The sequence below is a fragment of the Nicotiana tabacum genome, chromosome 10 (assembly GCF_000715075.1).
Source record: "Nicotiana tabacum cultivar K326 chromosome 10, ASM71507v2, whole genome shotgun sequence".
In the NCBI taxonomy this organism is placed as follows: Eukaryota; Viridiplantae; Streptophyta; class Magnoliopsida; order Solanales; family Solanaceae; genus Nicotiana; species Nicotiana tabacum.
In genome coordinates this window covers 4,153,230-4,167,774 of record NC_134089.1, presented here as the reverse complement: position 1 = coordinate 4,167,774, position 14,545 = coordinate 4,153,230, and the positions used below count along the sequence as shown (strand labels likewise).

At 32.9% G+C, this 14,545-nt stretch overlaps 1 protein-coding gene across 1 annotated transcript; it reads left to right on the top strand.

Moving 5' to 3' along the window:
- The first annotated feature begins 4,806 nt into the window (after positions 1 to 4,806).
- LOC107782672 (F-box only protein 8-like) lies at positions 4,807 to 6,234 on the top strand. The gene has a single exon (XM_016603590.2). It carries the CDS (start codon positions 4,862 to 4,864, stop codon positions 5,990 to 5,992), a length of 1,131 nt encoding a protein of 376 aa, XP_016459076.1. The 5' UTR covers positions 4,807 to 4,861; the 3' UTR covers positions 5,993 to 6,234.
- The last annotated feature ends 8,311 nt before the right edge of the window (positions 6,235 to 14,545 follow it).

Here is a 14,545-nt window from a genome sequence, read left to right as displayed (position 1 = left end):
TGCCAGGGGCTTACACACCTTGGCCGAAGTGGTGTCACGTGATACTGCTTTGTCGAATTGTCAAATACTCTTTGCTGGTGGAGAGATACAAATACTCTATTGAATTGTCGAGGTGCTCACAAGCTGGCAGGGGCGTATACACCTTGACCGAAGCAGCATTACGTGACACTGCTTCGTCGAATTGTCAAATACTCTTTGCTGGTGGAGATACAGATACTCTATTGAATTGTCAAGGTGCTCACAAGTTGGCAGGGGCTTACACACCTTGGTCGAAGCGGTGTCATGTGATACTGCTTCGTCGAATTGTCAAATACTCTTTGCTGGTGGAGATACAAATACTCTATTGAATTGTCAAGGTGCTTACAAGCTGCCAAGGGCTTACACACCTTGGTCGAAGCGGTGTCACGTGATACTGCTTCGTCGAATTGTCAAATACTCTTTGCTGGTGGAGATACAAATACTCTATTGAATTGTCAAGGTGCTTGCAAGTTGCCAGGGGCTTACACACCTAGGCTGAAGCAGTGTCAAGTGCTAATGCTTCGTCAAATTGTCAAATACTCTTTGTTGGTGGAGATACAAATACTCTATTGAATTGTCAAGGTGCTTGCAAGCTGCCAGGGGCTTACACACCTTGGCCGAAGTAGTGTCAAGTGCTAATGCTTCGTCGAGTTGTCAAATACTCTCTACTAGTGTAGATGCAAATACTCTATTGAATTGCCGAGGTGCTCATAAGTTGGCAGGGGCTTACACACCTTGGCCGAAGCAATGTCACGTGACACTGCTTTGTCGATTTGCTTTTTTTTTTTTTATTAAATATGTATGTATAGATTAGGTATCATTATAGTGATTTATTTTTTTGTTCACCTTTTCAAATGTTAACACTACTTGCAGAAATTCCTGCGTACGCTCCCGACAGTATTGTTATAAGAAAACATTGGTGGCTTCTGTACGATATCTACTTATGGTGGCGCAAGCAGAGTTTAGAGGGAATTAAACACTACCATTTTAATATTTATTTGGTAGGGCATAAAACATCTTTTACCTAAGATATTCTTTTCCTAAAACATTGCTTTAAAATAAATAATTTTTAGTTTATTCTCCAAGTTTAATTCGCTCAAATAAAAACAATTTGTTTGAGACCGAAGCATAATTGTTGTTGTTATGTCCAAGTTTAATTGAATGTAATGTGTAACAGTAGTGATGTTTATGATGTTTTCAGAAGAAAAAAATTCAACAATATAAAAAAACCAAATTTTAATATAAATAGATTCGGCAAATATTTAACTTAAGTCATGTTTGGTGAACTCCGGATTTTTGGCTGAAATTTGAAGAAGCAGCCACTTGATTTCTGCTGAAATTTTAAATAAGAGCAAAAGTACATCTCAGATTTATATTTGTTTTGGATCCGAATATTATGGTTTAAATTAATTATATTATTATTTAAAGCGAAGCAGATCCAAAATGGGGATAAAGTCCAAATTTTCAAAATTTTGAACATTATTTTATTCTGTAGTGGGTTTCTCTGTTGGAAAATAGATGCAACTTTAAATTTCAAATTAATCGAAGCAGCAAATAATATTATTTATTATACTTCATATATGGGGTTTTTATCTGTCGTGGTTTAGTCGACAAAATTATTAAAATATAGTAATAGCTAATGAATAAAATTAATATGGTTCGATATAAATATCAAGTTCGAATAATATTTATCTAGTTTATATATGAGGATTAATCCGGCATCTCTTAGTAGAGAGAACTCAATTATTTATATACTAGTAAAAGGTGATAGATACCGAATAATATTTCGAAGCATGTACAAATTAATATTGAAATAAATAAAAGAAATATATATATATATATATATATATATATATATATATATATATATGTGTGTGTGTGTGTGTGTGTGTGTATGTGTATGTGTGTGTGTGAAATAGAAGGTAGAAGATAAGGAACACCTTACCCCTAATGGAGCTAGAATATATGTTAAACCCTAATGACGCGTTTTAAAACTGTGCGAGCCTACGCCCAAAGCATACAATATCACTAGTGGACTGAATTGTTACATATGATATCAGAGTCACTCCGCGTGCAACCTTGAACAATAATGAGGCAAACTTCAGTGATCAATTGAGTTTAAGCGAATCTCAAATCTTTGAGAAGGTGGTGGGACAAACCTCAACGAGAACGCTGAGTCCTGAGGGGGTGTATATGACACCACAGGCGAATCCCTATCAACAAAACATGGAGGAGATGCTGGATATATAAGTAAATAAGTCTTAGACCTTAGTGACACATTTTAAAACCGTATAAGTTTTGACTCAAAGCGGACAATATCACTAATGGGCTCGGCCATTACAATATGGAGTGAAATTCAAAAATAGCCCTATTTACAAGTGGTAATTAAAAAATAGCCACAGTTTAAAAAATAATCAAAATTTAGCCACTTTTCATGTAAAGATAAATCTGAACAAAAATACTGTTCAAAATTCAAAAAATATTTCAGCATAATATACTGGAGTTCCAACATAATATACTGGAAGTTCAAACACAGGTGCTCCAATCTTCAATATATTATGCTGGAACTTTCCGTGTACTGGAGTTCCAGCATAATATGTTGGAAGTTCATACATAGGTGCACCAATCTCCAATATATTATGCCGGAACTTTCCGTATTACAGCAAAATAGTGGTTATTTTTCAATAACTTTACAAACGCCGGCTATTTTTTAATTACCAATCCGAAAACTGGCTAACCCGTGCTATTTTTCCTACAATATGAGACCTTATTGTCCACTTTAGCTAAAGTATCTTCTAAATTACTTTTAGTTTTTTTTTTGGGTACTTTGTTTTGCGTAAGCAATCAATGTAAGATTGTGAATGGAATTATTGGTGAGATAGAGGTAGGTGTGTGAATGAACTGATAAAGACAAAAGAAAACAAAATGACAAAACTGTTTCATTGACTAGAAAAATATTCTGAAAATTTCATTTTTTTCCCTTATTAAAATAAAATAAAATTCAGAATCTTTTATTTTTATAGTCAATTAAACAGATCCAATATTTGTTTTTAACAGAATTGTTCCATATCTAAGATAAATACAAAGAATACTTAGCTGAAAAATAGATTGAATATAATAAAAATTAAGATAGAGATTACCGCACATATATTTTGACTTTCAAATGCATCATTGACTATCTTTTATTGATGTTCAAATTTTTTTCGTGACTAAAATATTTTTCTTTTTATTTTTCTATATGCATCCTGGCGTATATCAATATTTTCTCAACTTGAATATCAATGTTCAAATGTTTTCTCAACTAATGGGCGGACCTAGAGCATTAAATACGGTTTTTCGGGAACCTAGTAACTCTTACGTAAACCTTGTATTTATATTAAGAAATTCATTAAATATTTGTAAATACCTAACTGTGAACCCAGTTATTAGTAAAAATAGCACGGTATAGCCAGTTTTCGGATTGATCATTCAAAAATAGCCAGCGTTTACGAAGTCAATGAAAAATAGTCACTATTTTGCTGCAACAGAGACCGATCCAACATAATATACTGGAGTTCGGTGCACCAGTGTATGAATTCCAACATACTATGCTGGACCAGTATACTTTGCTGACTCCAGTATAATATACTGAAGACTGGAGCACCGGTGCTCCAAACTCCAGTATATTGTACTGGACAATTATACTTGCTGGAACTCTAGTATATTATGCTGGAGCTCTAGTGTACTTATGCTGGAACTCCATCATATTATGCTGGAGTTCCAGCATACTTATCCTGAAACTCCAGTATAATATGCCGGAGTTCAAACATACTTATGTTGGAACTCCAGTATAATATACTGGCGTATTTTCCGGGTTCTGAATAGTGTTTTCGCTCAGATTTATCTTTACATGAAAAGTGGCTAAATTTTGATTACTTTTGAAACTGACCTATTTTTGAACGACTAGTTATAAATCTGGCTATTTTTGAATTTCTTCCGCTAAATTTCGATTACTTTTGAAACTGGACTATTTTTCAATTTCTTCCAATTATTATTACATATTAATTTGAAATTACAATAGAAATCCATAAGCCTCAAATCCTAAATTCGCCTTCGTGAGTCAACTTAGACATAAATTGCAACCTAAATTCGTTGTATAACAAAGGCATGTTTCTCGATTTTTTGGTAGCCGGGAGATGGAGGCGTGGGATGGGCCCGAATAGTCTTTATCACGTTGAGTTTTTATATTAACTATAACTATATTAATTTATCATAATCAAGTTTTATATAGATACAAAATACATATTAATTAACTATGATTAAGTACAAAGGCAAATCATGACTTCATTAATTGCTTTGACCTTTAACATTCTTAGCATTGAATTTATTGTCTAAAATATATACTGAATATTTTTGTATCGTGTCGGAAGTATTGATTTCAGATAAATTTAGTGTCGAAACACTGGATCCGTCCCTGAACGTGTATAAATGACACATGTTATGTATTTATAAGATTAATGACAAGGTCATGGTTGGAACATGCATAGAAGACTTTTCTTTTGATTTTTTACTAGGTGTCCGGTATTCATATTGGGGCCTAATAAAATTTGTATTCGTATCGGGAAGTTCCAAATTCGGGTGGGAGGGAGGAAGAGGAGGGTAAAACGCTCCCTAAAAAAAGCGACTTCATATCTAAAATTTGAACTCGAGACCTTTAAGAATAAAAGAGTACTTACCAATTCACCGCAATCTTTCTTGCTATATATAGAAGACTTGAAGCAACTGTGAGGTCACAATAAAACAATTCATTTTCCAACCAAGAAAAGAAATATTTCTTCTAGTTTACTTTCAAGCAGCTCGCAAAATGGATGGATTTTCTTCAAATTTTGATCAATTTCCAGAAGATATAATTATGGAAATATTCTCAAGATTGCCTGTGAAATCTCTACTGAAACTCAAATCTGTTTGCAAATACTGGTACATACTTATCCAAACTCCCATTTTTATTACCAAACATTTTTGCCACAAAACAAATCATGCAATTCCATTTATTCATCTCTATTTCTTAGACAAAAAACAATTATCTCTCTCAACTAATAAATACCCTTTATTCCAAGATATTTATATTCACAAATCCACATCTTTAAAGCCAGTAATTGGCCCTTTAAATGGCTTATTTTTTGTGTACAATCTTGATATGAATGAAATGGCTATATGGAATCCAGAAACAAAGGAAATCAAGAAAATAATAATACCAAGTCCACCTTTTTATCCTTATTTTAAGTCATATGCTCATCATTTTGGATTTGGAATTGACCCTTTGAATAAAGATTATAAAGTTATATGGATAAGGGATTATTGGAAAGAAGAAACATTTACAAGGAATAAATCAGCTGTTATTTCAGTTTATACACTAAGTACTAATTCTTGGAAACATTTTGAGGATAATACATTTTGGAGTAGTCATATAGTTATGTCTTATTTTGGTACATATTTGGATGGATTTTATTTCTGGAAGATGATTACCAGCGAACAACAACAACATACTCAGTGTATTAACGGTGGACGAAAATGTGATATTCTTGCATTTGATTTGACAAATGAGGTTTTTCAAGTGATTAAAACTCCTAATTTGTTCAATTCAAATTTAGGAACACTTGGTTTATATGATGGTTTTGTTTCTATGTTCTTTCATTTTCTTGTTCAAGGCAAGACATGTATTGAGATTTGGGTGATGGAAAAGTTTGGATTTTGGACTAAAAGATTGGTTATTGAATCAAATTTGATTGTTAAGAGACCAATTGGATATGGTGTTAATGGTGAGATTTTTGTTGAAACTACAACTTCAAATCTTGCTATGATTGATCCAACAACACAAGAAATTATTAAGTGCATTGGACCATGGGAAAATGGCTACCCTTTGCAAGTTCTTGTTTACAAAAAGAGCTTAGTTTCAATCAAGAAATTGAGTAGTGGTAACTTGGGAAAATTATAAACTTCTCGTATTTTCTTGTAATCTTACTTTGTTTTACCTCTATTTATTGTATGATTGTTTCTGGAGGCAGCAGAGGCGGATCCGAGATTTAGTGGTTGCGAGTGCCACTGCACTTAATGTTCAGTAACCAGTAGTTAAGGAGGTTGAATTTGGGTATACATGCATTTGGTCGGTTCGCTCTATTTTAAATTAATTTAGTTTGGTTCGATCCATTTTAAATTAATTTAGTTTACTTTACAAGATCTTTTGGTGCATAAATAAACACATGGTAACCAAACTGAATATATTTGGTCTTTTCAAGGAAAAAATAATACTAACTAGATTTAAAAAATGATTAAAAGCATATTTAAAAAAAAGAAAGAAATTGAGATCTAAAACAAATGAACATAAGCAAATACACTTTTTTAATAAATAACTAATAAAAATGGAATTGTACATAGAGAGAAAATACAAAAATGAAGATAAAAGAAATTAAGAAAAAGAGAAGAAAACAAAAGTATTCTGTAAAGAGGTAACACAGTAAAAGTAAAAGCAAATATACTTTTTGAATAAATAACTAATAAAAATGGAATTGCACACAGAGAAAAAAATACAAAAATGAAGATAAAAGAAATTAAAAAAAAAAAAAGAGAAGAAAAAAAAGTATTCTGTAAAGAGGTAACACAGTAAAAGTAAAATCAGTTCTACTTATGAGCAAAATGAGGCTCGATCTTGGGCATTGGGTCTGGCAAATAGAGGCAGACCCACGATTTGAGCATGACGGGGGCACCACTGTATGCTAATAACTAGCGATAAAATTCGGCGTACAACTCTTTGAAAACTTAAGGATTATAACGAATATCTTCCAAGTATAAGCAAAATGAAGTTCTAAAGAAAGAGAAAACATCGAACATATATGGATATTTCTTCTTAAAATGGGTGCTAGGGAAGGATAGATGTTTGGTTTTAAGCATGTTTCGAAATTTAAAGTTTGTAAGTTTTTTCTTAAATAAAAAGTGACCAGTGATCAAAAGGGTATTCAAACTTCAAAAATTATCAAAAAAACTTACTAAGGAAATCAAGATTAAAGGTTTGTTAATAGTCAAAGAACTGAAGAATAAACTTTAACCCTTAGTTCTCATTATCGAGTCGGAGTTGACAGATATATGCTACTCTGTCAAAGTAATTGTTGAAGAAGGTTGTGGCAGAAATATTAGTATTAATTATGTTGAATTGAAAGAAGTAAAACAGAAAGGAGGTGAAAAAGTTAAGAGAAGGATTTCGAACAGAGATCCATGCAATAAAGTAAGAATGTAAAGTGGCTCATACAACCAGCTCTTCCACACACCTTTTCTCATTTGGGAGCACAAATAATATTTTTAACGGTCAGATTTTGACCTATACAGACATATATATATATATATATATATATATATATATATATATAGGGTTTTGCCGAGGTTAACGGGGTCCCGTGACCCCTCAACCCACAACGTGGGTCCGCCTCTGCTGGCAAAGGATACTTCGACCATGGCACCTCTAACTATTTTATTACTTGGGGTGCCATTATTTGTTTATCTATCTTTTTCACGTGAAATATTAGTAATGTATCTGTGGATGTATGAAATTCTACCCGAGCGACCGGGTGGCATACCACCCCCTCTCCACAACGTAAATCCGCCTCTGGGAGGCAATGGTAAAGTTGCCTCGGGTTCGAGCTGTGGAAGCAGCCACTAATGCTTGTATTAGGATAGACTGTCTACATCACACCCCTTGGGGTGCGGCCCTTTTCCGGGCCCTACATGAGCACGGATACCTTGTGCACGCGACTGTCCTTTTGTTGTATGGTTATTTTCTAGGTGTAACTATTACTAACTAATGTATGGTGCTGAACTTGTAATGTACGTCTAACCCACATATAATATTGCGCTCTTGCTACTATAACAAATTTAAATTATTGATCTCAATAGTTTTGGATTAGTTAGTAAAGGAAAACATGTTATGCATGCTTTCTACAACTATCGTGATAATTATTTCTATTCAATTAGGCAAAATTTCGTATATTTCCTCGTATTTTGGAGTATTAGCATTTGTTCCCCTTTACTTTCGCCATTTCACATTCTTGTTTTTAACAAGTTGCATACCAACAGTTGAAAACTTCGTAAGACAAAAATCTAAACATTAGGGACAAAATTTAAAGAAAAATTAATCAGATATATTTAGATTATTGCATGAAGGAGAGCATTGACGTAATTGGTAAAGTTGCTGTCATGTGACATGAAGGTTACAGATTCGAGTTGTGAAAATAGCTTATTGCAGAAATGTAGGGTAAGACTGCGTACAATAGACTTTTGTAGTCCGGTCCTTTCCCAAACCCAACGCATAACGAAAGCTTAGTGCATCAGACTGCTTTTTATTTAGATTATTGCATAAATCATGATCAAAAGAAAAAGGGGTCCTCTTCTTATTTTTAAATACAGGTTGTAAAAACAAACAATTATCGGAAGCTTATCTAAACACAACACGTGTATCTATTAATTTTTTTTATTTTTTTATTTTTTTTATTTTGTATACGCAGATTTAATCATCAATTTCGACGATTTGCTTCCCAGTAATGAGTAATCAATAATTTTTTTTATAGCTAGTCAGACTGCATTGAACATTGGCTAAGCATCTATTGTTACACATATTTAAAAATTCATTTATTCTAGAGGTGACAATTTGAGCTCAAACCCATCTAACCCGTCCAATCCGTCCAGAGATTAATGAGTGTGTTACATAATTTTAGCTCATGGGTTAATTTGGGCTGAGCCCAAGTTAACCTATTATATTTTATAACTCATTCTGATCCATTAAGCAGCCCAAATACAACCCATAAAACTCACTCAAAACAAAAGGTATCTCAACCCAACTTATATAGAATTTATTTAGTTGCCCCAATTTTACTTCTTTTTTTTTTGTATTTTTAATTTTCAGTTTTTTTCTGCACCACCCACTCCCGCAAAACCCCCATCCCCTAAAAAAAAATTTTTCACTTTTTTTTTTTTCTATTTTTTTCTGCACCCCCCACCCCCACACCTTGTCCCTTCCCCCCCCCCCCACTCCCCCGCGCGCAAAAACTCTCTCCCTTAATTTTTTTTTTTTTTGTATTTTCAATTTTCTGTTTTTTCTGTTACTTTTCTTTTAATTTTCTGTTTTCTGTTTTTTTTTGTTTTTCTGCATTTCCCACCCCACCCCCTAAAAAAAATTTCAACTTACACATTTTAAGGTAAAAGACTTTTTTTTATGCAAGAGGAGCATGGTTCTAAAATATAGGTCAAGTTGGGCGGGTTGGGTTATGACCCATTGTTTAGCCCATCTTGACCCAAATACACTTTGAGCTGGGTTGGGCAATGACCCATTTATTGACCTAACTCATCTTGACTCGCCCAGATTCAGCCCGATATGCCCATTTACCACCCCTAATTTGTTCCAATTTTCAAGACAAATTACACCCACAAAATAGGTCTGGTTCGATTTTTAATAAGGTGCATTTTGATCAAAATCTCTTATTCGAATTACAAAATAAGCCTTATGATATTATATAATCTCTACGACTTCTACTGAACTTTATTATTTTGTAGAACTTTCCTAACTAGAATGATTCATCAAATGCTCTATAGCTTGTTTGGCAGTGCTCTTAAAAGCAGTTTATTTTAAAAAGTATATTTTTCAGAAAAGTACTTTTGCTGGAAAAGCATATTGTATTTGGCTGATCAATTAGGAAAACACTTTTGAACAGCAATTAGTGGTTAACCAAGTTTTCAAAATGTGTTTTGAATAGCCTGTTTTGCCAACCTTCAAAATTAGTTTATTTAAAAAGTGCATTTCGAAAAAGTAGTTTTAGTGAGAAGTATAACATGTTTGGCCAATCTGGAAAAATCAGTTTATTTTGAGAAGTGTTTTTTTTCAAAAGTGCTTTTCTCAGAAGTACTTTTGGTGAGAAACAATTTGTGTTTGGCTAATTAATTTGAAAAATACTTCTATGCAGCAATTAGTGTTTGGCCAAACTTTTAAAAAGTGCTTCTAAGTGCATTTTTATCAAAAGTGCTTCTCAAAAAAGTGTTTCTGGGGAGAAGCTACATTTTTCTGCTTCTCCAAAACCGCTTCTACTTCATCTCAAAAGTACTTTTTTTCCTCCTAAAAGTTTGGCCAAACACTTCAACTTTAGAAAATAAATCACTTTTTTTGAAGAAAAAAATGCTTCTCAACTTGGAGATGCTTGACCCAAACAGGCTAGTAATTTCTTAATTAATTTGAAAAGCACTTTTGAGCAAAAATAAGTATTTGGTCAAACTTTTAAAAAGTGCTTCTAATAACCTGTTTGGCCAAACATGCTATAATTGTATTTTCTCAAAAGTACTTTTTAGAAGAAGCTACTTTGTTCTACTTCTCAAAAACTACTTATGTCTCTACTTAAAATCACATTTTTTCCTTTATAAGTTTGGCCAAACACCTTAACTTTAAAAAAAGCACTTTTGACCAAAAAGAAACTTGGTCGAACATGCTATAAACGTATTTTTAAAAGTGCTTTTAAAAAAAAATACTTTTAGGAAGAAACTATTTTTTTAAGCTTCTCACAAACAACTTCTTCTTCTACTCTTAAACTTAGTCAAAGACCTCAACTTTGAAAAAAAACTGCTTTCGGCTTGGCCAAGCACGCTATTACTTGTGAATATCGGGTGAAATTCAAAAAGAGCCAGATTTACAGGTGGTAATTGAAAAAACAGTTTCAAAAGTAATCAAAATTTAGCCACTTTTCATGTAAAGATAAATCTGAACGAAAAAACTGTTAAAAATCCGAAAAATATTCCAACATAATATATTGGAGTTCCAGTATAATATGCTGGAGTTCCAGTATAATATACTGGAGTTTCAATATAATATACTGGTTCTGCATAATATGCTGGAAATTCATACATAGCTGCTCAATTCTCTAGTTATTATGCTGGAACTTTCCGTGTGTTGGAGTTCCAGCATAATATGCTGGAAGTTCATATACAGGTGCACCAATCTCCAGTATATTATGCTGGAATTTTCCGTGTTGTAGCAAAATAATGGTTATTTTTCAATGATTTTGCAAACGCTGGCTATTTTTTAATTACCAGTCCGAAAACTGACTAGTCCGTGCTATTTTCACGTGAATGTCTCGTTCTACTTTATTCCGTTTTGCCAAGATAAAAGCCCAATAAGTTGGTCTAGAAGTAACAGCCCATTTCGTAAAACATTGGACCTTCACCTTCTTAAGAAAGAGTCCATCATTCAACAACAGGGAGGGGACTGGGCTAAACCCCTTGATCCACAAGGCCCAAAATTGATAAGTTGGTCCAGAAGACAACAACCCGTTGTTAAAATAGCACGGTATAACCAGTTTTTGAACTGGTCATTCAAAAATAGCCATTATGAAGTTAATGAAAAATAGTAACTATTTTGTTGCAACAGAGACCGGTACCGCATAATATACGGGAGTTCGGTGCATATGTGTATGAACTCCAGCATATTATGTTGGACCGGTATACTTTGCTGACTCCTGTATAATATACGGGAGACTGGAGCACCGGTGCTCCAAACTCCAGTATATTATACTAGACATTTATACTTGCTGGAACTCGAGTATATTATGTTGGAACTCTAACATATTATGCTGGAGTTCCAGCATAGTTATCCTGGAACTCCCGTATAATATGCTGGAGTTCAAGCATACTTATGCTGGAACTCCAGTATAATATACGAGCGTATTTTCCGGGTTTTGAATAGTGTTTTCGCTCAGATTTATCTTTACATGAAAAGTGGCTAAATTTCGATTACTTTTGAAACTGGGCTATTTTTGAATGACTAGGTGTAAATCTGACTATTTTTAAATTTCTCCCTAGCCCGTTAGATACCTTTTTCACAAGCTTTTGACGTTTGCACCAATCATTGACGAGCGAGTATTACACTCAGTATTTACAAGCAGATCGAGGAAGGGATTCAATGAGCAAAAGCTTAATTTATTAAACTTTTAAATGTATTTTATATATTTTTGTATGGTTATTATATTATTTTATTAACTTATAAATTTAAAAATTTATAGATCCATAGGGCTTATGCCCCATGTCTCGGGGTTTATGCCTCGTCCCACATTAAGTAAAATGCCCCGCCTCACGTCCATGTATTTTAAAACACTGGTTGCTTCTTCTGCAAAAGCAATTCTTTTTCGCAAATTCTAGTTTTCCTTCAATTTGTCTCTGTAATATTTTCTATAAGGGTCCATCTCCCGTGTTCAAGGGTAATTCATTTTACGGTCCATACAAATCTTATTTTAGTTATATAATTTTTATTTACTGAAGATCGATAAAATATAATATATCAGATAAATAAATAATACACAGAAGATTTTTATAAGATCATTTTCTTTTATTAAAATTGTAATTGATTTATTTTCTCAATATTTTCAAAAAATAAAAATAAAAATTCCATAGCTAACTATATACCACACATCATTCACACTATATATGGTCCAATGGTGGAGAATTTTGGTGCATTTATTGGTATAAGACCATAAAAAAAGAATTGCTAGATAAAACAAGGTGATGATAACGAAGTAAACAACAATAACAACAACAAAAAACCTAAAAAAATTTCACAAGTGGGGGTTTGGGGAGGAAAATGTATACGCAGACCTTAACCCTATTCAAGTAGAACAGAAAGACCGTTTCCGATAAACTCTAGGCTAGAGAACAAACATAAACCACAAGCATGTAGTGATAACGAAGTCTTAATTAATTATAATCACATCTTAATTAACTTAATAAATATAAAAGGAGGGGTGTGGTGTCAATGGGGTCCCTCCAATACAACTAACTCATTTTTGTTTTGTCATTATTTTGAAACGTTAGGTAAGAATCATGCTGTCTCTTCTTCATTACTTCCCTTTAGGATAGGTAAACTAGTAAGGTGATAGGTGGGGTTCGATAGGGGCGAAGCTAGAGTATTCCGAGCGGGTTCGGCCGAAACTAGTTGTTTTGGGTTCGAATTCTGTCTTTGTTTAAAAAAAAAATTCATGAATATATATAAATTATTAATTTTAAACCTAGTAGCTTAAAACGATTAGAATTCTGAATCCATAAACTTGAAATCCTGACTCCGCCTATGAGGTTGGATTGTTATACCTCGGAGACTTATGGACAGGACTGGGGCAAGTGCACATATAGCAATTTTAAGGGATGTTATTTAGAGATTAGTTATTTTTAGAGGTTGCTCTGATGGTAAACAATCTCCACTTCCAACCAAGAGGTTGTGAGTTCGAGTCTCCTCAAGAGCAAGATGGGAAGTCCTTGGAGGAAAGGATCCGAGGGTCCATTGGAAACAACCTCTCTACCCTAGGGTAGAGATAAGGTCTGCGTACACACTACCCTCCCCAGACCTCACTAAGTGGGATTATACTGGGTTGTTATTGTTGTTATTTTTAGAGATGTCATTCTCAGGGTGTCATTTCTACCAGGATGGGGTTAGTTAACCGTCCACGTCCGATATATAGACACACATATATACCGTGGCAAATTCAGAAATTTTCACAAGGGTATTTAAATTTGAAAAATATGAAAAAATTCTCCGATAAAAAGTATTCAATATATATTTATATACTTCAAAAACCTAATAATTTACTTATATACACAATGTAATTTTTCGAAGAAGGGTGGTCACTTGGGGAAACAAGGGGGAACTTTTTCTTGAAGAAAGCACATGGCATTGGACATGCTTGATTCTTGTCCAAAGAAAAATTAAACAGAATTCTTGGCCACCAAAGAAATGGCTACTTTTTGAAAAAGAAATAATTTGTAATTTAGTTTGATCGTGATCGTGATGGCTAACATTTTCAATTTTGTCCACCACTTATTTATTTTTTGATTTATTTGTTCCCCTTTATTGAAAACGTCATGGTAAATAGCTTATTTATAGAAACTTGGATTGCAATATAACATTCTATGAATCATGGCATCATTTAAAAGCTACTGAATTATAAAAATATTTGGCCTTAATAGTCTATACATATAAAGACTTTTTAGAAATAATATATATATATATATATATATATATATATATATATATATATATATATATATATATATATATATATATATATATATAACAAAGTACTTATATCACTATAACCGACAATATTAAATAATTTGAAGTGTTCATCGTATAATGTCATAATCCAATTTGATTATTTTCTCACAAAAAATGGATTATATGACATATAGGGGAAAGATACAAGCCATTTTTAGAGTTATACAATATTAATTAATAAAGAGCCATAGACTATCTTCTCTGTTTTATTTAAAATTTTTAAATTTGGACGGGTTAAAATGAGTTCAAATAACAAAATAGTCAAGTCATGATCGACTCAAAATTTGATTAGATCAAGATGGATAGGTCAATAGTATTTGAATTAAAAGTTGTTCATAATTTATTATAATCAAGTCTTAGGGCCCGTTTGTTCATTAAAAAAGTTCATTTTTTTTTTTACTTTTTTTTGTTTCAAAATCAATG

What these genes read in the sequence shown, in the direction of transcription:
- LOC107782672 (XM_016603590.2), top strand. Translation starts at nt 4,862, where the DNA reads ATGGATGGATTTTCTTCAAATTTTGATCAATTTCCAGAAGATATAATT.